Raw genomic sequence first — 25,169 nt, 5'->3', positions numbered from 1 at the left:
CCCGTGGACTCGGTGTTCTGCATTTGCTGTGCAATCAATATCTCAATGTGCCAAAACAGTTATTTTTGAGACGCTATTTGTTCAAGGTCTAAAATAGCAAGAGTTCTGTAGAGGTGAACAATTTCATGGTCACAATGGTACTTAATATCAAGTGTCACCAGAGTTTTTGCTAATCCCTAAGCTTGGTTTTGCCTGTGGTTGACATTTTAAGAAGGGGTGGTTAACCTGTGACTCTAGAAATGTTAAGATTCCATCATCCCCAGCTAGTGTGGCCAATAGGAAAGGATGGGAGTTATAATCCAGTAACATCTGGGGGGGGGGGGCACAGGTTAACCACTCCTGCCAAGGCCTTCTTCAGCTGCTCCAAAGCTGCTAACTTTTCCTCCAGGCATTACTGCCTTGATATATGGTACGCATTAGAAAAATTGAGTTACGCTTTTGATTTTTAATAATACCATAAAGTGCCTTATTTACTTCTGTGGTTTCTCATTTGTGTAAATACACCTCTGTGTGGTAAAAATCAAGCTAGAACGCTTTCTTTGAATATTAAGGTTGCATCTCCTTTGGCTATATCTTGGGGAATAGCCGATATGAAAGAAAGCAAAAAATCGCATGTGAAAACTAAGAAGGAGAAAAGCTCACACTTCTTGAGCATCACATCTGCTTAAGCCTCAATGCCAGAGATGCTCCTGTAGTATGAAGGGGTGAAAAATCCACAGGTACATTTGAACGGCAGTCCCTGCTGATGTTGGTCCTCCCCATGTTGCTGCAACTCCAGCTTCCATCAGACTTAGCCAGCATGGCCGGTGGGCACGGATCATGGCTGTTGTAGCCCAGCAACATCTGAAGGTTTACAAGTCCCCCAGGCCTGCTTCACAGCACTGGCCATTGGAGGAAAGAAGAAGTACATCGCCAGAAATAATGGCACGGGACCTGGATTTTGCCCTTTGCCTTGATGATGGGTTTGAAGAGTCTCACCTGAGTGCCATGAGTTACAAGGAACTACCACTTCATGGACTTGGCGGGCAGGGGAAATGGTTAAACCAGTTGGACTGTACTATGGATCGACCTATCGTGTTTGGTATGTCCAAGGCTGAGTAATAAAGCTTTAGATGGGTAACCGGTTATGAGAATGGCTGTAAGCAAGCAAGTTGCTGAGGATTTTGGTGTTTTTGGTTTTTAAAAAACTCAAGCACATTAAAGGATGTGGTGCTGTTGCATTAATTCCAAGCAGAAAACAATGGCGGGAAGCTGGTTGCTGCCATACCTGGGATGATGGTTGGCTGCGCTGAAGTCCTGAAGGCATAATGCGCAGGCTTGGATTTCCCTTGCTGGTTCTCCGCAATCACATAGACCTCGTATTCAGCGTTCCAGTCCAGAGCCTTGAGTATGACATGGTCACTGCTTGAAGGAAGACGCATCTCAGGTTTCCATTCAGCGGAATGCTTCTGTGGAAATGCAGCGTGGGTTGCGGGAATGGATAGAAAAGGCAGGGAGGGCAGTTTAGCAGTGAGCTGCTGTTTAGACAAGGCTATGATTTCTGAACATGCAAGAACATCTAGATCCAGACAAACGGTTTCTCTCCTCCTCTCCTCTCTGCCCTAAAGTAATGCATTTGGCACAAAAGTAGTAGGAATTAAAGGAGCCTAGGAAGATGCCTTATAGCTTCTGACTGGCCGAAAAACGATTCTGTCTTTTTTAGCGGGGAGAGGGTCTTTTTACCACTTTCCATCAAATAACGAGAAAAGAAAGTATGTCTAAAAGTCACAAAAGGCGAAATAAAATTGTGCTGAAATTTTCACAGGTGGTGTGCTGTGTTTGTCTTGTGCTTACCTCCCTTTTGAGGTGGCAGAGGAGTTTTGTGGGTCCCCTTTCTTTCAGTGTATAAGTCACTGCTCTGGGGGGTCTGCATTCTACAGCCCTCTCGGGTACCTATACTTTCTGAAAACCCTCAACGTTCTTGGCGGGGTTCTCCTGTAAGCACAGGAAAATGGGGAGACATCTCCCCATCCCACGTATCATGAACCACTGGCAGTCAAGGAGGCTACAGAACACTGGAGAAATGTTTACTTGGAAGAAGAAGAAGAAACACCACCTTAAGCCACTTTGAAAAGACAAGGTAAGCTCAACCCTGCACTCACTGAAAGCCCGCTGCACTCACTGAGGTGCAATGGTGGGATGCTTGCCAGCAGGAAGATCCAAAATGATCCAAAGCTGGGGAGGAGGTGGGGTTGAGCCTGAATGAGGTTCGGCTGGATCCAAAGCCAGTCTCACTGCTGGCAGGTGACTCTATCAGGCTTGACCTGGACCTGATTGCTGTGTCATATTGCAGCTGGTGCAGGGATCAGGCCTGGTCATCCTGCCTCTCCCCCACCACACAGAAAAATATAAACATAAATACATTCGACTGTAAACAGAGTTGTACAACACATACCAACAAGCCGCTTATGTCATGGGCTGGTTGGACATAGAGGTATAATGGGAGGAACCAACTGGGGAACCACCAAGGGAAGAAGGCTCAGAGTCTGGGGTGAGACAACAATGAGTGGTCAGAGGAAGAAGACTGGGAAGAGGTAACAGGGCTTAGTGAGCTGAGAGCTGGTAGCAGAGAGAAGTCCAGAATCAGAGGCAGAAACTGAAGCAGGAGGGTGGTAGGAGAGAGGCTAAGACAGGCATAGGCAAACTCGGCCCTCCAGATGTTTTGAGACTACAATTCCCATCATCCCTGACCGCTGGTCCTGTTAGCTAGGGATGATGGGATTTGTTGTTCCAAAACATCTGGAGGACCGAGTTTGCCTATGCCTGGGCTAAGAGATAGAGACGAGTCAGGGCTGGTGCAGAGCCATGGGTGTCTCCTCCTCCTGCTGCAACAAGCTCCCTTCCCCGCTTGTCTCCCAGAACCAGAAGAGGCATGAAAAGGGCAGAGGAGAGGTTGGCTGCATGCAGGTGTAGTCTCTGAGTGCTTGGGGAAAGCCCTGGAGAGGAGGGGACAGACAGCTGTGAGGAGGTGGGGACGTTCAGTCTCGGCAACTGCGTTTCTCAGAGTAAGACCACCAGGGATAAGCTGCTGTGCTCATTAGGCCTGATGCTCAAGCAAGTCTTCAGAGATCGTGTTTCTGTTAATAAAGAGTTAACCCCAGCTTTAAGCTGTGTGATTATCGTCACTCCTGTGATGCCATAACAGCAACAGAAAGCTTTGGCGACTTCCTCTTATAAAACACCTAATAAAAAACCCTCTAAAATATAAAGTAACATAAAATTATGAATAACATACAGATACCATTAGCAAAATGTTAAAAACAGGTGCATGTAAGTGAATTATATGCCTGGCAGGCATGCTGAAATGAAACTGTTTTTAGCAGGCATATGCAATAGTATAGTGAGGGTACCTGCCTAAAGTTAATAGGCAGGGAATTCCAAAGCAAAGGTGCTGCTACACTGAAAGGTCCAAAGAATCCGAATAGACATTATATGGTCCTCATAGAAGTGAAAGTAGTTCCCCAGATCAAAGCAGCCGATTAGGCACATATGGGGTAAAGCAACCCTTCAAATAACATGGCCCCAAGTTGTTAGAGGTAGCCCAATTGGTGCCTGGGCCCCCAAAATGGAGAGACCTATAGCTCCCATCATCCCAGAAGATTGGCCACATTTGCTGGGGCTGATGGGATTTGTAGTCCACAACATCTGGAAGGCACCGTGTTGGCTAGGCGTTGGGTCAGAAGAACCAAGGAAATAACTTTTAATTGAATAAAGATGTGTCCTGGATTAGCTCAGAAGCAAGATTTTTGTTCTAAAACAATGCTGTTTTTAACACAAGTATTTCTAAAGACTGCAGGTAGCAAGCGCCTGCTAAGACACATATCTGTGTCATCTAAAAGCAAAAGGCTGCTTCAGAATGATATGCAAACTTATACAAATTTAGATTGACTGAAGTCATAGTGAATGAAAAATGTTTTTAATCACTTGACAGCCCAGGAAACAATTCATAAAACACTACGCAGGGCTTGCCCAGATGCCAGTGTCTTACTTACAACTCTGTATTTGATGAGATAGTGCCGAATGGGGGAGCCTCCATCATCTTGCTTGATGAGATTCACTTTAAAGGAGTTTCCATCTTCTCCCATCTGGCCTTCCAGCTTGGGTGCGCTGGGCTCACCTGCAAAAAATGGTACATTTCACATTTAACATCCTGTCAAGGATAAATGATTGGCTCAGCTAACTACTGAAAGCATAAATGAAATCCCACAAGCATGAAATTCAAAATGGTTGCAGCTGTACAGCACACATTTCTTGTGTTCCTTCTGGGAGGACTTGCAGATTCAGAGTGCAGAATGCCAAACGTCTAAGTACTAACATGCTTAAATGCTTTCAATGTGGATTCCATATAGATTTAGAACCTATGGGAAACTTATCCCAGATTCTTTGACTCTTTTGGAAGGCAGTCACAAGCAGTTAGGTAGCTGCAGAACTGTCCTTCTTACCTAGTCTCCATGATGGGCAGATCATTTAGCACTCCAATTGGCTTACTCAACCATCCTGGATTTTTTCCAGCTTAGCTACCTCATCATTTAAACAGCCTTGTCTTCTATTGCTGTTTATTTATTTACACAATTTATGAATCACTTTCCCAGCTTCTATAAGCACAAGAAGTGATGTATGAAAATCCTATCTTGTACCCCAGATTGTAGCCATCCTTTGCTAGGATAATATTGTACTCTGCAAAACAGAGAAGGTCCTATCTGTTAATTTCAGTTTCGTTGTTTCTCATTTTTCTAGTCTTCCGTTCACATCAGTTTGTAACTTTTTAAAAAACAACAACAAAGGCCTCAAGAAAGTTCATCAGCATTTTAGTGCAAATTTCGAATATACACATTTCTGTATGCAATTTTGCTGAATATACATTTTACAACAGTTCCCCCTAATATAATGAAATATAAATGCTATTTTCACTAATATATGCATTACTACGCACCCTTTACCCTAGTATATACATTTTGTACACATTACTTGGCTGGAGTAGTGCATTGCAAAATTTGAAGATGTGAAAATTTTGAAGGATGCCTGTACATTGCTTTTCATGTTGTTTTGGGAAGGTCATATTAGGTAGGGTTGCTTTTAAATGCGAATGAACCAAAGTCTCCCCATTCCTACTGCAAATTCTCTCTCCTTGACAGACTCTCCTGGATTGCTTCTTGCCCAAAGCTGCTTACTCATTAGAACTAACAAAAAGGAACAGAGCTATCTGACCCAACCAGGACTTGTTATCTGCCATGTTCTTAACAGTCATGCTCTCTCTCCCCCTCTCATCTGAAGAAGTGTTGTACCTGAGGAAGTGTGCACGCACACCAAAGCTTATACCCAGAACAAACTCAGTTGGTCTCCAAGATGCTACTGGACAGTTTTTTAATTTATTTCTACTGAGTCAGACCAACACGGCTACCTACCTGAACCCCTTTCATCCCACAATTTCTTCCATTTGGTCTGTGACTTCTAGGCACAGGTTTGAGAGGGCGGGGTGTTTTTTTTGACCTGACATTTTCCCCCAGGAAAACTTACTATTTACCGCTAAATCAGAGCAAACACCAATCCACAGAAAAGCTGATTGATGTTTGCTCCAATTCAGCTGTGAACAGCCTGCTTTCCCAGGGAAAGTGATGGGACCAAAGAAAAAACCTCTTGGATCCATGCCTAGAAGCCATGGAACTGTGGATGAGCCTTTACACACACACACACACACACACACACAGCCTTCAGCCTGTTGTCTTCTTTTGGGTTTACAATATGGGCTCATCTACACAACCAACAAATAATAAAACTAGACTTGATTATAACATGTGGGGAAAAGGATACGTCCCATAAGTTTGATTATATGAAAGCTACAAAAGTGAGCACACAGGCAATGAGATTCTGACAACTCCAAATATTTAGAAGAATGTCAGAAAGAAGGGCCAAGGGTTCCATCCTGCCCTCTGTTGCTGCTGCTGCTGTTTTCTCCCTCTCACATCACACTAGAATTCAGAATCTTTCAATGAAGCCAATGAGCAACAGACTCAGGGCAGACCAAAAGCTATTGCTGTCATCTTCCAGCTTGCGACTTCCCACTAGGGCAGTTGGACTGGCACCGTGGGAAGCAAGATGCTGGGCTACATGGACCTTTGGCCTGATTCAGCAGAGTTGTTCTCAGGTTAATATAAGAAGGCAAAACACAGTAAATTATCAAAAGGTAGCTTCAATCCGGTTATAGTTATGGAGGGTCATTTTGATTAAGAATTAAGAGAAAGGTCTCCATGATACAAAAACATTTCCCTTACATCATGGGTGTGGCCAAGTCAAAGAATGAAGGAGACTATGGAGCTCTCTATTCTAGAGTTGCTGCTAAATGCCTTCCCCAACTTAAGGTGTATTTAGGGATTTGGATGTCGGAAGATTGTCAAGGCAACAGGGTTTTGATTAAAGCCTGGGAATTTCCTGGGGGCTCAGCACATCCCTAAGGTATCTAGGTCAAGGTTTGGGATGAATCATGGAACCCCACTGCTTCTGAAAACAAATAAGCAGATGGCTTGGGCCCTCCAAGTACCATGTACCTAAAGGTGCAAAGTGGAAGGTGATCATTTCTCTCTCAATACTAAACAAACATGATGCCAATATTTGCAGGTTTTGCACAGAAGGAAGCCAATAACAAGGCATGTATTGCCTTATATCATCTTTTGCCTTTAAAATGTCCTTGCCCTTCCTTCCTTCCTAAATTAAATATCCATGTTCTGGGGAGCACGGGCACTACAGCAGCAACAAATCAATCATGCTTCCATTAAGAGGCAAACGGCCTGAGCAAATGACAGGCACCCTGCCCCCTCCCCTGGTTACTTCCAGTGCCCTTTCTCCCTCATTTCCCCTTAGTGCCATTCTTGCCACCTATCATGCTGACTGTGCCACGGGGGAGGAGGGGGAGGAAGGTGAAATCCATAATTGACTAAGAGGCTTCCGCAATCCATCTTTTCTGTGGGAACTGATTTGTGCTCCCCCTTCTTTGGAAGGCAACTTGCTCTGACGTGGATTTTGGTCCTTTGACAGCCACTGAGGGAGCAAATGACAGTAACAGAAGGGTGAGTGAATAGGTTGCTTTCTTTGGGTAGTGGTTATTGATCTGTTTCCCAGGACGTGATGAACAATTAATCCTTTACCTGCTTAACAGGATCAAAGGCTTTGCCCTCAATAACCTTTCTTGGGATCTCAGAATTCACCCAGAGACTCTTTATAGATTAGGGTCCAGAGACTAGTTAACAAACTGGTACAGTACTAGGATGTAAATCCAGGCCGGTTTGAAGTTACTTTTGACATGGCTTGCACATAAAAACCTTTAAGGTGGATCATGTCTTTTGCGTTTTGTCAACTGCAGGACATATTGCCAAGCATCTTGCCAATGGCCAATACCCTACTGTTAGTTCCAAGAGTCTTGTATTTAAGTCAATGCCACAATAAGGTCCAACCGCTGAGAACAGATACATCCTCCACTAATTTGTATAGTCCTTCTTTGAAAGCTTAAGACAAATTCATGAAGGATAATCCTATTAAGACCAGTTTAGCATAGTATTCACTGGGAAGGCGGGAATTCTATATTGATTTGCTATGGATGTTTGTATGTGATGCCAATAAAAGGTTTGATGATGATGAATACAGCCTCCATATTCAAAGGTAGAATACCTCTGAAGACCAAGACTTCACAGAACTTCCTTTTCTACTCTCAGTGATATTTTCAGGGAAAAGAAGCATTTTGATTCTATTCAGAATGTGGGAACCGAACTTCCCTCGTCCTCAATCTGAAGAAAATTCTACTGTCTGGGCAAGAAGGGGCTCAACTGATGTAGTTATAACAAAGCTGTTGCTGAGTTTTTGCTCAAGTGCAATGCAGAAAGCATAGGGCTCCTTGGATGGAGAGACTGCTTCATCTTCAGATGCAGGTTTGCTGATGGCGGAAAAAGTAAACAAGGACATTCAGGAAATTCTGGGGAACCATCGACAATAAGAAGTACTTCATTTCTACTACACTGCAGAACCAAAAGAAATACAGAAAGCAAAAGTGGCCCAATAAATGTTTCTCTCTACTTGCCCCCACCCCACCAGCATACTAGCACTCAGCCAACGAAGGAGTCAGTATGTGGAGGAACTTAATCTATAAAACTATAATCTACCTATGAAACTCACTGAGACAGAATGCTGTGGTGGCCAATAGTGCAGGATCTTTAAAAAGGATTAAGAGAAATTCACAAGGTGAGGACCTAGCAACATATTTAGGAGTAGATATTAGGGACCAAGATCTGACTGGTGAGTACTGGAGAAGACTGAAGTTTGGTCTGATCCAGCGGGTCAATTAATGGGCTTTCATCTGACAAAGAAATTTGACAAATCAGTTTTGCAACAGCCCTGATGCTGTTTGTTTAGGGTAAGTGTGGAGCCCAAGTGTCTTTTTCTTTCTTTTTTAATAAATGCAAAATGCCTTAGGTCTATCTATAGCAGAGAGGTGGAACACTTTTGCTGGTTATAACTGTACCATTATTATTATTATTATTATTATTATTATTATTATTATTATTATTATTATTATTTAAATAACTTTTGTTGTGTTTAATTTCTCACTATCCAAACACCAAATCAGTCCTACCTCTGTAGAGACAGCTGAAGTCTAGAGAGAGAGAGAGAGAATTTCCTCCAGCATTAATGCGTTCTGGAGCATAACCTAGCAAAAATGGTTTGATTAGGAAGTGTCCTAACTCATCCCTCAGGGTGCATGTGTGCATTCTTCAAAAAAAGAAAGGTAAAAAAACAAAACACCCTGCTCTCCCCACCCCTCATTCCGATAATGATTGGCGAGCAGAAGCAGCAGTGAGGTCTTGTATGATTAAAGCTCTGCTGCTTTTAGTGAAGTGTGCCTTGTATATATTTCCAATTCCATTAGGGTGCCTTATCAGGAATAATGGGAAATAAATTACCGCTGTCAAAATAAATGAACAAAAAAAATTACTATGTGATGCATTCCCCCTAGTTCCTCTTATTATTCATGGCCCCAAGTGTAATCTGTACTGGGTCACGTCCAAACTCATAGGTTGGGCTTTCTCGGCACAGATGATGCCATGCCAGTCTTTGGGAACAATCTGACAGGAGAGCCCTTCACTTCAAAGGAGGCTGTGCAGGAAGGCTTTGAGGTCCCCTTTGGCTTTTTTACAGAGGCCACGCCTACAGACAGTTTGCCAAAATATCCAGCCCACTTCTTGAACTCACTGCCACAGGATGCACTGGTAGCCACTAGCTTAAGGACTTTACATGTTACATGTGGGCGGAGCATTATCTGCCAGCTTGTCTTTTTGCCCTGCAGGATCTACTGACACAAAGAGACCACTCAAGGCTCTTTCACAAATTACATTAAATGTGTGGAAGAGGGCAGAATCCATGGCCATGAGGCATTGATATTTCATGTGGGTGGGTGGTACAAAAATACATCCATAAAATTAAAATAGAGCTCACGATACATTAGTGCATCATCTAGAAACCTCTTGTTGCATAGGAACATTAAGAAGAGCTATGGTAGACTTCATCGAAAGATTTCACCTAGATTTCATCCTGTTTCTAGCAGTGGCCTGATGACACGCCTACCTAGCTTGCTCAAGTTGTGAGTGCTAATTGTACTTCACGGAGGTTTCCTAATACACAGTGTATGGCTAATAGTCTAACTATCATCAAGTGGAGCAGTTGTTTTCTGAAATCTGTTGATCAAGAACTGGGGTTTTCTGGCCCTTGAAGTGTCCTTAGATTTCTGCCTCAAAAAATTATTTTCTAACTGAAAGGAACAAAGTGTGTTGACTACCTTGCTGGCCACCAACCCCATAGTCAATTAGGCCAGACACTATTCTGACTGCTGCTGCTACTGCTGCTGCTAATGAAGGCTGTAGGTTTTGCAAATCCCATTACAGCACAAAGCAATTCAGCAGTTACAGTGCTTGAAGACGAAGTTACATTGCAGCGCAAATTAAATGGGGACAAATGAGTTCTGACAGGCTGGGGGGAGGCAGTGTACCAGGTTACCTCTCCCGGGTGTCGTAAAAGCATTGAGATGATAGTGAAATAATTACCTTTCCCCCACAGCCCTTGCAGATTATGACTCTCCTGTCCCCTAAAGGCCATAAATGAGGAGGGATTTCCTGTTGTGGAGCTGGGTAAATACTTGCCCATATTATGAATGTGGCACAGGCTAGTGCCAAACTGGTTTTGTACACAGCTGACCTGTGGCACCTGATGTGAAACCATCTGGGCACTGATGCAAGCTCAGTAGTAGCATTGCTTGCTCACCACTTGGAAGTGAGGCCAAACTTGCATCACTTGTCATGTGCTTCTGTCGTCTCCAAGCAATGCTCATGAGTTCTGGGATTCAGAGCTCTTTGCTCTATATTACCAACGCCAGCAGCAGCATATCTTTGTAAGGTTTCTACTACAAAAGAAGAGCTCAAGCATGTTTGCTGCTTCTCCCTCAACCCAGTTTCTCCTTTATGTCACCACACAGCACATTTGCCAGAATGTAACCCATCTTGTGGTGTCATTTCCCTGTAGCCTATTTATTGCAAAAAGGTTTTCTGAGAAATTCTACGAGAGAGCTCTCAAAAGCCTGGATACACTCTCAGTGATTTTGGCTATGAAATTATCTTCTAAGATCGTAGGTTCTTTGCTGCTGTTTTAATTCCACAAGGGCTCTGTACAACGTATCGCAAGCCCCTTCCTCCTAGAAAACTGCTCAAAGCTTAGTAGCAGATGAAGCTGACTTAGAATGAGTTAGAACATTAGTCCATCCATTCCAGGGACGGAACCTGGACCCTTCTCTGCATGCAAAGCATATGGGCCCTTCCCCCAGGCAGACCCTAGTGCCTCCAATGGAGTTTTAAAGAAACTGTAATGAACTGAAATTAGCACCACTCGAATTCAGAATCATCATAATGCAAAAGAAACACAATGTAGGTCTCTCCCATTCTCTATGGAATTGTGTTTCACAAACCACAGTGGGCTGTTAAAAGCCTAAAATTGTGCATTTGGGTTAGAAACACGAAGCTTAACCCAGGCTTGGATATGCTTGGAGTAGACCCATTCATATCTGGAACAGGTGTGTATCGACGATCTTATTCAAACAGGAGCACTCAAGCATTCAGTAAACGTGTGAGCAGGGTTGCACCAACTAGTTGCACCCCAAACACCGGCACCATACCCATGCTCTGAACAAGGGGTGCAGACACAGCTACAATCTACAGCAGGGATGGGGAACCTATGGGTCATTCTGGCTTATTTTTTTATTTACTGCCTTAAATACTGCCTTTCTGCCAAGGAACCCAAAGTGGTTCACAATTTTAAAATACTAAAATGAATAAATGCCATCAATATAGAGCAGCAGAGATCCTCTCTCACTCTGACTGAGGGCACCCTAGGCTTCATGGCCTTCCTTGCCTCTGTCTTAAGACACAGAGGTCTCTAGTGGCCCCTGACTCAACAGTTCTCTCAGGCTATAGCTGGTTCTGTTGGGGGGTAGTGCTTGCTGGCTTGGACACCTCACATTCTTCAGTCACACCTGCTACACTGGCACAACCCTCTGGCTGCAGCCTCCCAGAAGTTATAGTTCAGATGTTGTAGGACTGCAACTCCCATCATCCCTTACTACTGGGCATGTTGGCTAGGGCTGATGAGAATGGAAGTCCAACAGCATTGGGGGGGGGGGTGTGTGGATAGGTTCCCCTAGAGCTCAGTGGAACTTACTTCTGCATAAATGCATGAAATGAGTTTGGATAATTCCATTTTACATTGTGAATGAGAACATGTTTTTTGTTAGTCATATATGCATGCCCATTTGTTAGCCTGAAGGGGCCTTATGGTCCCCTGCTGGAACATGCTCTCAATATAGCTAGCACTTAAAAGGTAAAGGTACCCCTGCCCGTACGGGCCAGTCTTGACAGACTCTGGGGTTGTGCGCCCATCTCACTTAAGAGGCCAGGGGCCAGCGCTGTCCGGAGACACTTCCGGGTCACGTGGCCAGCGTGACATCACTGCTCTGGCCAGAGCCAGAGCCAGAGCCGCACACGGAAACACCGTTTACCTTCCCGCTGGTAAGCGGTCCCTATTTATCTACTTGAACCCGGAGGTGCTTTCGAACTGCTAGGTTGGCAGGCGCTGGGACCGAGCAGCGGGAGCGCACCCTGCCGCAGGGATTCGAACCGCCGACCTTTCGATCGGCAAGCCCTAGGCGCTGAGGCTTTAACCCACAGCGCCACCTGCGTCCCTAGCTAGCACTTATAATAGTGTAAAAAACTGAGCTGCACTCATTTCAGAGTAGGAATAAATTTGAGTGAGGATGGATTCATGGCAGGAAATGTTTAGGCATCAATATGGCACGTCCATATCGTGTTTGGTGTTTTTAACCCAAAGCACACAATTTGGCCAGAATTTTTGGCTTAATCACATCACCAAGCTGTAAAAAGGAAGAAAAAAAAAGATAATTATCCAGGCATAAACACTCATGTAAATTAGTACTATGATGCTTCAGCAAAAACAAATAACAGTTCACATGTTTAGTACATTAGTACAGGGGCTTGGCCAAAAAGGCTGCCCCACCCCCCACACAATTTAGGTCAAGCTTTAAATAGTTCAAAAGTTTGGCTGAGCCTTAGTAAGAATATTCTGTCCGAACCAACCGATAATCTTAGCATAACTCTCAAGTGCCACTAGCTGAAGAGAAAAAGAAGTTTGGTTATTAAAAAGTTCATACAAAAGATCATGCTCAGAACATGCACATGAAACTGAAAAGAGAAAGGAGCTGGGAAGCCAAGATGACAGCTGGGAGAGTAAAGGGAAGCCCATTTACACAGTGCCTTCAGAGTTTATTCTGCTGGCTGTTAACTTCTAGGAACACAAATGGATCCTGCAGTAGACTCTTGAGGTGTGAGGTACTTCTCTTCATAGTTCCAGACAGGCTGGGGCACTCTACCCCGAAGAGATGTGGTTGGCCTCTTCCTCCAACTTCAGGTGAGCTGTCAAGATTTTTAAAGTTATTTTTCCCACCTAGCTTTTAGGTTTGAAGCTTTTGTCCCCCCTACGAATCAAACTGTGGTTGTTCTACACTGCTCTTGGATTTAATATTTTTAAAACAGGTAGTATTATATTTCAGTTTTTTATTGTAAATTGCTTTGGGGACCCTCTTCTGGGAACCAAAAAGTGGTATATAGACAATCTTATAAATAAACAAATTGCTGTGGATCTTTTATGCTTTAGGATAATAAAATTAAGTGAATATTCAGGGTTGAAGTCAAAAGGCTTCCTTTTGTTGCAATGGCATGCAGTCAGCTAGGTACAGGCGATTAATCATTTGCTTTTATCTGAAACTGGATAGGAGACCATTTGTAGCTGTGACCTCAATGAATACAGCAGCAGCTGCATAAAATGTGGCGAGCTGATGCAGATTCCCTCTGCCTACATGGCTGCCTTGTCAAAACTGGCAGAGGTGGATACTGGCTTTAGACTTCAAAAGAAATCCTAAAAGACTGCAGGAAAAGACAAACCATTTTTAGAGTAAGGACTTTTAAGTGGTGTAGTGATTAGAGTGTTGGACTCAAATCAGGGAGATCTGGGTTCCAGTGCCCTCTTTGGGCCAGTCACTATTTCTAAGTCCAATCTAATTCACAGGGTTGTTATGAGAATAAAAAGGGGAGAATAGACTCTGCACTTCAACCTGAGATCTTTGGAGGGAGAGTGGTAAAAGCAGATAATCAGAATCATTACATTACATCCTTTGAACCTTGGTTAGTCCAACCTCAAAGCTCAAAGCAGGATCTGCAAGACAGGGTGCAACTTAAAAGTGCTCATGAGAAGCGGTCATCCAGCATGTGTTTAACTGAGTATCTCCAGCAAACCTCCAGAGGCAGTTTGTCATTGTCAAGTAGGAACTTCCTTCTAACATATAGCTGAAATCTGCCTCCTTGCAATCTCCACACACTGATTCTGGTCATGTCTTCTGGAGCAACAGAAAATAAGTCTGCTCCAATTTCCATGTCTTCCTTGACCTTCTCTTCTTCAGACAAAACATACCCCAAAAAGGGTGGTGGTGAGTTTTTGGCAGTAAAATCAATTGCCTCCTTACTTCAGTTAATTAAAAGTGGAAGGACTCCTCCACAAAATCAGCCTTCTGCAACCTGGTACATAGTTCATACTTGGCCATCTCCATCTCCAGCCTTGGCCATCTCCACTGAACGTGAACATCCTTTCCCCTTCTCATCTCTTGCCACCCAACTTCACCAATTCTTTCCCTTGGCCACTGTGTAAAATGGGTGAAAAATTGTGACAAAAATGTTTGCCACAGTTTCTAACCATTACTGGTGCCCATCACAAGTAGAGAGATACATGAGGAGGGAAAAGAAAAAGAAAGAGGGAGTGGGTTAAAGTTAATTCACAAATAAATGACACAGGTGTGTGGGGGGGTGAAAGGTTGTGCAAAATCAAGATGGCTAGATGTTAGTTCCATGTGGATGTCGCCCAAACATCTGTGGAAGGAGAGGGAGAAAGGGCCAGTGGCTTGTCTCCATGCATGCAACATCTGATGGGTTACTGGGGTTAGTTTTCCTGGCTTACCCCTGCCTAAATGCTTCCCACAGTAAAGGGGAGGAAAAATCCAAGACGTGAGAGTCAAACAAGGTGAAATGCTCAACTCTTTGGTCGGTTTTCCAAATGATCTATCTCCTGGGAAGCACAAATGCAGGGGTTGTTCCTCTCTCCTTGAATGGTGCACATGGAGTGTTAAAAGTGAGATTGCAAGAATTGCTCTAGGAAATCCATTCCTTTGTTGCTGCCATCGGCTCTTACAGTGGAAGGAAAGTAAACATATTTCCTTATGACGCAAGGGCCAAATCATTTGCTTCCAGATTATGGAAAAAATCACTAGGTGTATCTTCAATATGGCTTTAGTACTGGTGTGAAAGTCCCTTCCTGGCTTGCAAAATATGCTCAACTAGTAGAGAAGCAAGCGGAGCCCACAAGATGCCAGATGCCATGGCGTTATTTCTACTGCATGGATTATTATGTGCCAGGCAAAAAGCTTGCTGCTTGGTTTTGCCTATATGCATCTGTGTGTGTGTGTATGTGCACACAGATAAACAATACATACACGTACACAATCATCCTCTGAATTCTTTCCACAATGGGAATGAATTTCTAAGCAGTTTTTCCCCTCCGTCTTCTTATTTATGCTAATTGATTAAGGTGCTCTTAGGGGGGAAATTATGAACAACTGAATCCTATGGTCACATCCAAGACCCCTTGGATGCCTGGCCAGCACTAGAGATGATGCTTATTCAACACAGGGAAGCTGACTGCACTGTCAGACATGTCGGTCTGCAGTCTCCCTTCTCTCCATATTATGTCACGTTCTGCTTAAGCATAATGGGGGAAGGAGGTAAAAATGACCCTGGGTTGCAGTTTTGAAGCACAGTGCCTATATCTACTCTGTGGAACTGACTGGAGGCTTTGAATCAATGCAGCAACTCAGGGGAGTGTAACTGTGTGTCCAAGGTCTCCCACACAATAATAATAATAATAAATTTTATTTATATCCCGCCGTCCCCAGCCAAAGCTGGGCTCAGAGCGGCTAACAACAGTAAAACGATAAAACATTCTAAAATCATTTCATTATAAAATTAATTCCAATCAAATCAATGGCAACCATTGGGCTAGAAGTTCTGTGAGGATTGCCAAAGGAGGGAGTCAGGCTGCGCCCTGACCAAAGGCCTGGTGGAACAGCTCTGTTTTGCAGGCCCTGCGGAAAGATGTCAAGTCCCGCAGGGCCCTAGTCTCTTGTGACAGAGCGGGAGATTTATGTGATAGGGGCAATTTAGCAAAGTGGCAGCATTAAGTACAATCCTATCTACATCAAATCTATGTTCCTTGGTCTCCCAGTAGAGGCACCAGGCAAAACATTCCTCTTTACTCAGGCCTTCAGCCATTAAATAATGGCCATTAAATATGACCTGTTAAATGGGTGGTGGGTGGACTATTATGATTATTCTATTCTATTCTATTCTATTCTATTCTATTCTATTCTTACGCTGTATTTTGTGTATTCTGTTTTTATTATTTTGCTGTGCAAATTATGTTCTTAATGTTGTGCACTACTCTGGGATCTTAGAGTAAAGGGCAGTATATAAATTGAATTAATAAAATAAAAATAAGCTTAGAAGTGCACTAAAAAGGTCACATGCAAAATAGGCTCTTTCCATCAATGGAAGCAAATGATTCAGCCCAGCTTTCTGACTGCTGTGCTATCTTGCCAGCTCAGTAAAAGGACAGCATGATGGACTTTAGTTGGTTTTGCATGCAGAGAGAAGGTGTTGAACAAAGCTGTAAAAATAATAAAAGGTTATAGAAGAAAATTTCTGAGTAATGGAAATTTAAAAGTTCCTGAGCGGAAAGTGTATTTTTGGATATATATAAATATATATATATGTATATATATTGTCCTGTGCAGAACTTGTCAACCAATCAGAACAAAGCTGTGTTTTGTTGTTGTTTTAATTTTTACCTTCTGTTCACCAGCGTGGACGACATCAGCAGCACCATGCAAGCCACATGACAAAGTCACATGATACGCACGCACATGATTTGGTTGAAAGGAAAGTGGAGGAGGTCACATGAAAAATACAAAAAAAATTTGAAAACTGATGTAAACAATGGGCAAAAAGAATCAACAACATTCATAGATTAAATTAAAGTCTAAACAAAATTAAATTAGCCACTCCACTGAAACACTGGGGGAGACAGTAAAACAAAAAAACACACCCACCAACCTGCAAACACAAGATTATTATCAAACAGGAGAAAACACTGAGTTACTACAGCAAGAGATTTGGTTGGTTAGGCAACACTGGGGGTTGCATATTAATTAATACTAAAGTCAAGAAGAGAAACAAAATATATATATTGAGACAAGAGAAGCCTTTCTCATAGAAATCAAACTGGCATCCATAACACCACTAAAGAGGAACACAAAACAGAAAGGAGGGAAAAGCAGTGTTATTTAGAAACAGCTCGCCCACATGAAGGAAGACTGTGGAAAGAAAAGTTAGCTTCTTGGATTTATTGCAAATGGAACTTGCTGTCTCCTATTGATGAAATCTCCTCCCTGTAGGGACAGAAAAGCAAAACAAGCAAACAAACAAACCCACCTACACATCTCTTGGTAAGGAGAGAGAAAAAACACAATTAAATTAGTCTTTGTCTGAGGAGCGCTGCCGTGGATACAGCCAGGTAAGGAGAGTAAGATAAATACAGGTTGCTTAGAAACACCACATGCTCAGATGAGGTCCATGTCTGCAGCACAAGCTGGCCGAGGACCAGCTGAAACAGCCAAATTAACACAGGAAGAGTCTGAGGGGGTTGAACAAAATCCTGAAGGGTGTGTGTGTGTGTCACATAACCATTTCACCATATGAGCAAGCTCACTGGTCAGTTCAGATCATATGGCAACCAAAAGATCTGGAATGCATTTGTTGTGCAAGCTGAACATCCTGGCTGATTTGCAAGCCAGCTGCGTAGTGAAACAGCTGCCTGAGTTCTTGGGCACTGTGATGAATTTGGCTTATATTCCCTCTCTCCATGGGTGTAGCCAAGGGGGGGGGGGGGCAGCTGCCCTATCAAGTAAAAAAAAAAAAAGAAATACTTAACTAACTGACCTATCATGTTGGTTCTTATCTCCCTAACAAAAGTCCTGCCCCCCCCCAAACAAAAATCCTGGCTACGCCCATGCCTCTCTCTCTATCATGTTAATGCTTATTGATTCAGATGTATAGCATGCCTCTTTCTGAAGAATTGGGGCAGGCAACAGAAAGTAATACACTGAATTAAAGCTGTGAGATCATAGGTCCACCTAGGTCAGTACTGTCACTCTACACTGACTAGCAGAAGCTCTCCAAGGTACTCAACAAATGGTTCCTTGTGACATGTGGGGAGCTATGGGGTTCTGTCCTGGGCCTGTTATAGTTCAACTTCTTTATAAACAACTTGGATGAAGAAATTGAGGGATTCTCATTCAAATTGTAGATGACACCAAACTGGGAGGGGTAGCTGATTCCACAGAAGACAGAATTGGGATTCAATATGACCTTAACTGATTGGAGAACTGGGCCCAAACTAACAAAATGAATTTCAATTGGGACAAATGTAAGGTTCGACACTTAGGCAGCAGTGACCAGCTGCATAAATATAAGGTGAGGGACACCTGGCTTACCAGTAGTACATGTGAAAAGGATCTAGGGGTCTTAGTAGACCACAAGCTTAACATGAGTCAACAATGTGGTGCAGCAGCAAAAAAGTTAATGCTATTCTAAGCTGCATCAACAGAAGTATAGTGTGCAGGTCAAAGGAAATAATAGTACTGCTCTATTCTGCCTTGATCAGACCACACCTGGAGTACTGTGTCCAGTTCCGGACACAATTTACGAAGGATACTGAGAAGCTGGAACATGTGCAAAAGAAGGACAACCAAGATGATCAGGGATCTGGAAACCAAGCATTATGAAGAATGGATGAGGGAATTAGTATGTTTAGCCTGGATAAGGGGAAAATGAGAGGAGATATGATAGACGTCTTCAAATATCTAAAGGGCTGTCACATTCTGCAGGCATTCAAAAAGGTGATGTTCATAGGGCAGATGTTTAAAAACAAACACCAATCCAACTTGAGCTTTTGTAACACAAGCACTGTGTTTGAACAGGTTTGGTGGAAATGGAAATGTAGAAAACAGAGAAGCTGTTTAATGTCTTCTCACTCAACAGGACATTACACATTGCTACTCAAGATGAGAAGCCATGTGCCTTCATAGAGATTTGGTATTATCTATAATCCATCACCTCTTTGCATTTCATTCTCTGTGAAATAGTAAAGGTAAAGGACCCCTGCATGGTTAAGTCCAGTCAAAGACAACTCTGGTGTTGTGGCGCTCATCTCACTTTCAGGCCGAGGGAGCCAGTGTTAAGTCTGCAGACAGCTCTCCAGGTCATGTGGCTAGCATGACTAAACTGCTTCTGGTGCATGGAGGACCGTGACGAGTGCCAGAGTGCATCGAAACGCTGTTTACCTTCCCGCCACAGCAGTACCTATTTATCTACTTGCACTGGTATGCTTTCAAACTGCTTGGTTGGCAGAAGCTGGGACAGAGCAATGAACTGCTAAAAAAAGAAAGAAATCACACAAGTTCAAGCAAGTTGTGGAAGGTCCACAAGGATTACCTTGAAAAAGGCCCTCACTTTTTCCTTTCTCTCTCTCTCTCTCTCTCTCTCTCTCTCTCTTTCATCTAGCAATACTTTTTGAACTGGTCAAGGCTGCTTCTACTGCGAGGGGGTGGCCCCTTCAGCTGGCAGCTCATGGAGTCCTTATATTTCAAGGGGCTTCAACTCCTCAGGCTTTAGACATCTGAGTTTTAAATCTGAGGTGCCAAAATATATTGGACTAGTATTGAAAATGGCACTCAGCAGAATGGTGAGTATCCAATGTGCTTTGATTACATCTCAGACGGAGGTCAAATGGGAATTTCTATATGGGTTCAGGCCACTCTGTTGGATGACCTTTACCAGGACAGAGACTTCTCTGTGGCTTTCAATATCACTGACCATAGTATCTGGCTTTGTGGGAAGGGCACCAGGGACACTGTGCTACAGTAATTCCATTCCTACTTGCAGGATAACAACCAGGGATCATTAAGAGAGTCCTCTTCAGGCTCATGACAAGTATGTTATTGGATCCTGCAGGGCGCTATTAGTGCTACTCAACATCTATAACAAGCCATCTTGAATGGTCACTGGGAGTTCTGGGGCAAGCTACCTTCCGTGATCCAATGTCTGGATGTGGGCCAATGAACCTCACCTGAATCCTAGGAAGACAAAGGCTTTGTGGGTTGATCATTTCTTGATCTGGAAGATGAATAAGCTGCTTGCCCTGATCACTACTTAACTTTCTTTGAATAAGCAGGTACGTCATTTGGAAGGACTCCTGGAACCCTCTTCAACTTGAGGCGGTCTGGATGGCCTTGAGTGCTTTTTATCAGTTTCAACTGGTATGCCAACTGCAGCTTTTCCAAGATAAGGACAACCTGACCATAGTAGTCCATGCACTGGTAACGTCAGGACTGGATTACTGAAATGCTCTCTATTTGGGGCTGCCCCTGGGTCTGGACAGAATGCTGCCCCTGGGTCTAGACAGAATGCTGTGGCTAGACTGGTGATAGGGATGAACTACCATCAACACATGACACCAGTATGGAAAGACTGTTCCAAAATCCAAGCTTGATAATGTCAAGAATGTTGAGATTGTTAACCCAGGCAGATCAGGCAATCTGGGGAGCCAGTAGGGAGCTTGCTGACATAGTTCTCAAGTTTCAACCAACCAGCATCTCATGTAGGGTGACAGTTGAGATGAAATACCCTTTAAAAAAAGAAGTTTACTAAACTATTGTTTTATTTTTAAATTCTTTATGCTTGAGCCACTCGAGCACAAAAGCTCTGCAGTGACTTTATAAGGTAAAAAGGTAAAGGACCCCATGACGGTTAAGTCCAGTCAAAGGCTTTATACTGTAAATACAAGCATTTCATTCATTCATTCATTACAATGCCCCAGAAATAAATGAATCAATTTCCTTTTCTCTCCCCCCCCCCTTTTCCTTTTAGGATTCTGCATTCTTGCCTTCCTGCCCAAACTTTGTTAAATCTCATATTTCTTTATATTCACAATAATGACATAAATTGCAGATACCTACATATAATAAATATATATGACATTTAATATTTTACCACATAGAAAAACTATCGTATTACTCCATAGGTAAGTTAAATTTATACTACAGAAATTCAATAAGCAGGTTCAATTTATCTTAAAGTTCTTTTCTTTCTTCTCTGACTTCTTTCACTCTAATCAATTCCAGAAGTCTATACATTGTTGTTATCCTTCCACATTTTTGTTAACCATTCTTTCACTGTTGGTGGTGATTTTCATCCAAAAAATTGTTCAACAAGCAGGCAAGCAGTTACTAATAGATTCCAAATTAACTTTTTTAAAAAAAGATTAATTGTGGATCTAAATACTGTTTTTCATACCTTTGGGCTCACACAGTGGTAAATGTGAAGGGATAAGATCACTGACTGAACAAAGATTTAGGGCTCTTCCGCACTTCCTCTTGTCTCTAGAAAGCTTGGGTCTGAGAGGTATTCTGCTTGCCCTGTGCTTTCCAGGCATGAGTCCAAGCAGTTTTTTGTTTGTCCCACCACTTTCACCAGGAAAACCTGCTGTTTATCCCTGAATTGGAACAAACGTCATTGGGCAGAAAAACTGATTTACGTTTGTTCTGATTCAGCAGTAAACATTAGCGGGTCAAGCAGAAGTGTGGACAAGCCATGAGTTTAAGGACTTATTACCCCTCTCCACTCCAAATAAAGAAATCACTCTTGGAAGAAGACCGTCTTTGTCTTTAGTCCAACACCAATTTGTTTGGACAGGAATGGCAAAAATTTAGTTTTTTAGCATCTTAAAATAAATTACTGATGTTGAAAATTGTCCTAAGTCCCTTTTGAAATGAGGGCAGTAAGAAAATGAAGTCTTGTGAATACATGTTTGTCCAGTGCGTGCCTAATGAAATATATCATAGTAGTAATGGGGGAGGAATTCAGTTTCATGTACATTTTAATGGATACCTGTACCCAATTCACACATCCCCAAACTATATGCAAACAGAAACGTAGCTATCCTGCAAAATTTGCCCTTCTCTGATTTTTGGGATTCGGTTACCAATCCCAAAATTTGTATGCAAGGGGAAAGTGCACATAAAAATACATATGTTGGTGAAAATAATGCGCAGAAATGCATATGAAAAGAAATTGCTTGCAAAAATATGTATATTGGTAGAAAATATGTATATTGGTAGAAATATGCACTAAAATGCACTAAAATGCTGATGAATTTTCATTGGGATTTATAACCAACCAACCAATGTGGAAAGTTGTACTTAAGATTAGAAAAATGAGAATGGCCACTGGTCAAGAATGTTGGAACCTCGAGTTCAATGATGTCTGAGCAATGGGTTCTGTATCCCTGTGTTAAAAAAGGTATGTTGATTTAGTTCAGTAAAGCTTTAAGATGGTGCTCATTTGTGGATAGGCACACTTGTCCTGACCTAAACCCCAAATCAATGCATTTTAAAGATTGGTGTGGCATGTCAAGCGGCCTCCCTCTCGCCTCTTCTTTCCTAACATGTAAAGACCACCTCCTTACAGCTGCAGAACTGGAACTTTCCCTGCTTCCCACTGGGAAGGAGAAACCTATATTCACAAGACTCAAGTGTTTAAACTATTCTGGGGAAAATACAAAGCAAAAAAACCTCTATAGAAGGCCAAGGCTTCTTTACAATATGAAGCCCCACCTGCTCTGAAGGCAGTGGGGCAAATGGGGTTCTGTGCACAGTTCCCTGGAAGAGTAGGCTCTTACTAAATCTGTTCTGTGGGAGATGACAAGGTATTCCACACAGTAATATGGCACCATGACGTAAAACTCTGGTGAGATCCAATATGCCCCACCCCCTCTTCAAGCCATGAAAAAAACAAAATGTGCAGATGTTAAACATTCTAATTTTGGGACACATGGATAAACTGTAAGCAAACCCACTGTGTCTGCAAAGACACCCAGCGGCAAATTGTGTGTTAACTGGAACCGAAATCAAGCTCAGAATTATTATGCAGTTAGTCATGCTCATTTCAAAGATGTCACAAGGCAGAGGTTTTTAACAGGTGTACATTTTATCAAATGCAACCACTTCATCCCTTTGAATCCAAAGGATGTATTTGCAGTAGATGTTTAAATAATTTAGAGGAACCACATTTCATGCCACGTCCTGTTTTTCCACAACTCCCTCTGAGGAATGCTAATTTACAAACCACGGAATGCAACTTCCAGCAAGAAACTGGAATTTTATTTGAATCTCCTTCAGTGGCCATTTTCATATATTGGTCATGATGCATTTTGAGGCTTAGTAGGATATGAGAAGGGCAAAATCCAAGAAAAGAACTTGCTGTTTCCAAGCAACCGTTAAGAAGTTATCCTATGTTAATAAAGAGTAGATAATAGCCAGGCTATATCCAATGTCAATACTGGATGTTCTTCCACTGGGACCTGCCAGTAGACTGGGGCAGTTTTTAATTGAGGGTTCCATGTCATCAAATAGAGAGAAATTTTGGATAATCACACACAAGGTCACAGCTGTAGGCTTCAGGGGCTCGGAGAAGCATCAGATCTTGTTGGGCATTTTATTTCCTTTTTGAAGGCTTCTCAAATTTACCCTGCTCTGTTTTAATTAAGCCTAATATAGTTTTTCACCTCTAAAATGAGGGAGCAAGATCAACAGGATGTTAAGAAAGAGGGAGTTAAAGGGGAAGCCCGTCTAAATATTCAGATGAAATAGGTGTTAATTCCCGACAACGTTAAACACATAGATGGCAAAACACCAGCGTATCTCCACTCTGCAACACAATCTGGGAGAAGGGGACTGTGCAGCGATGAGGGTGCCAGGTCTTTTCTTACTCACATCCATTCATGCTGGAGTGTGCCCATCACATAGTAGGGCAGGGCATATTAATGGCTCCTGGCCGTGCACTCTATCACACACCATACTGTTTTGTAAACGTGTCTGAGGGGTGTGGGCGAGAGAAGGGAAAGAGGGGAGGAAAGCCTTTCTGCTACTCACGGGCTGGCTCTGTGTTTTCAGATTCAGTAGGATGCTGGGTTGCTATGGAAACACGAAGGATAGATCGGACATGTAAAGGTGAAGCCTGGTGTGAAGATAAATTATGAAGGAAAATAAAAAGGCGGGGAAGGGGGGAAAGAGAGCCTGAGGACAAAAAGGCAAGGGCTGAAGAACATTTACGCCAAGGATTTATAAAATAAGGAGAGCCATTGGGCTGAGGAGATCCCGGAAGTTCCCTGGGTGATCTTGGGGCAGTTCCTCTCCTTCAGACGAACCTATCTCAGGGTCAAACTAGACATTACTTTAATTTCATAGTTCAGAAGTATGTCTAGAGTTGCCTCAGAGGACAGCTGTGAGGATAAAACAGAAAGGAAAGTTGGGGGAGAAGCGAACAAGGTCCTGAACTCCATGGAAGGGGTGGGGGATGTAATAAATAAACAGAATATTGGGAAAATGTTGATTGAATACTCCAATAGTTTTGCACTCTTCAGAGGTGGGAATTCCTCGTCTGCCCCTTTGGAAAAGCAGGAGTCACATCAGCTCCATTCCAGAGGTTGGAGGGAACTCCTTAGGCCAACCCAAATTTGGCTGTAGTATGAAGCCTTCAGAAAACAAATATGCAAAGACTGTTGCAAGTCTACAGAAATTTAGGGTGGGTGTGTCTGCAACAAAATACTGTGGTGTAGAGATGAAAGCTCCAGTTTGGACTTCCAGTAACTCCATTTCATCTCCCTGCTGCCCCACTCTAACAGTCAGGTCAGTATTTTGTGCCCACAAAATATACTCAGTTGTCTCTGTGTTTTGTACGGAGTGGGTGGGTTCCTGAGGGTTCCCCCCTCAATATTCTTTTTTACGTGTGTGTGTGTGTGTGTGTGTGTTGTGGTGGTGTCCATTTTGGCCGTTGCCCAATACTCTCTTCCAAACACAACACTTGCTCATTTATGGCCATCAGTGCATAACATTACTGCAGGTTAAGAAACCCATAAAGTACTTTTTAATGCCTCACTTACTGAGAACAGTTATAGCACTGAAGAGAGCTGTGGAATGGTTGTTTTTTTTAAAAAAAAGAGGCTCTCATTCCATGGAAATCAGTCACCTCTATAATATCAGAACTACCTGATTGTGTAGATGTTCCCATAGCAGAGCTTTGCCTGTCCCATCCCAGGGTTGCTCTGTCCTCTGACAAACAGAAGAGGACTAGGCAAGCTGAAGAGCAAGAACTGTGGGTTTTTGTTACAGCTGGACTTGCCGACAGGGGAGAAATGGGTGAGCAGAGTGGTTACGAGACTGAGTTGGAAGGCTTCTGATGCAAGGCTCATCTGACTCAGCAAAGATGTCATTGGCAAATGCTCACTGCCTGCCGGTAGTACGCAATGGC

General features: G+C 42.9%; 1 protein-coding gene across 10 annotated transcripts in view; it reads right to left on the bottom strand.

The window, feature by feature from the left end:
• NCAM1 (neural cell adhesion molecule 1) overlaps positions 1-25,169 on the bottom strand; it is a 214,857-nt gene that overhangs the window by 19,101 nt on the left and 170,587 nt on the right. For 6 of the 10 annotated variants that reach the window (XM_079954651.1, XM_079954653.1, XM_079954654.1 and 3 more), the window contains 3 exons: positions 23,792-23,833; positions 4,032-4,156; positions 1,268-1,448 (listed from right to left, as the gene is read on the bottom strand). In XM_079954651.1, coding sequence (XP_079810777.1) covers positions 1,268-1,448; positions 4,032-4,156; positions 23,792-23,833 — 348 coding nt within the window. The remainder of the gene's footprint in view (positions 1-1,267; positions 1,449-4,031; positions 4,157-23,791; positions 23,834-25,169) is intronic. The other 4 variants (XM_079954655.1, XM_079954656.1, XM_079954659.1 and 1 more) reach the window with 1 other exon arrangement.

Source organism: Podarcis cretensis (assembly GCF_951804945.1).
Source record: "Podarcis cretensis genome assembly, chromosome: 15".
Classification (NCBI taxonomy): domain Eukaryota; kingdom Metazoa; phylum Chordata; class Lepidosauria; order Squamata; family Lacertidae; genus Podarcis; species Podarcis cretensis.
This window is presented reverse-complemented; position numbering and strand designations above follow the sequence as displayed.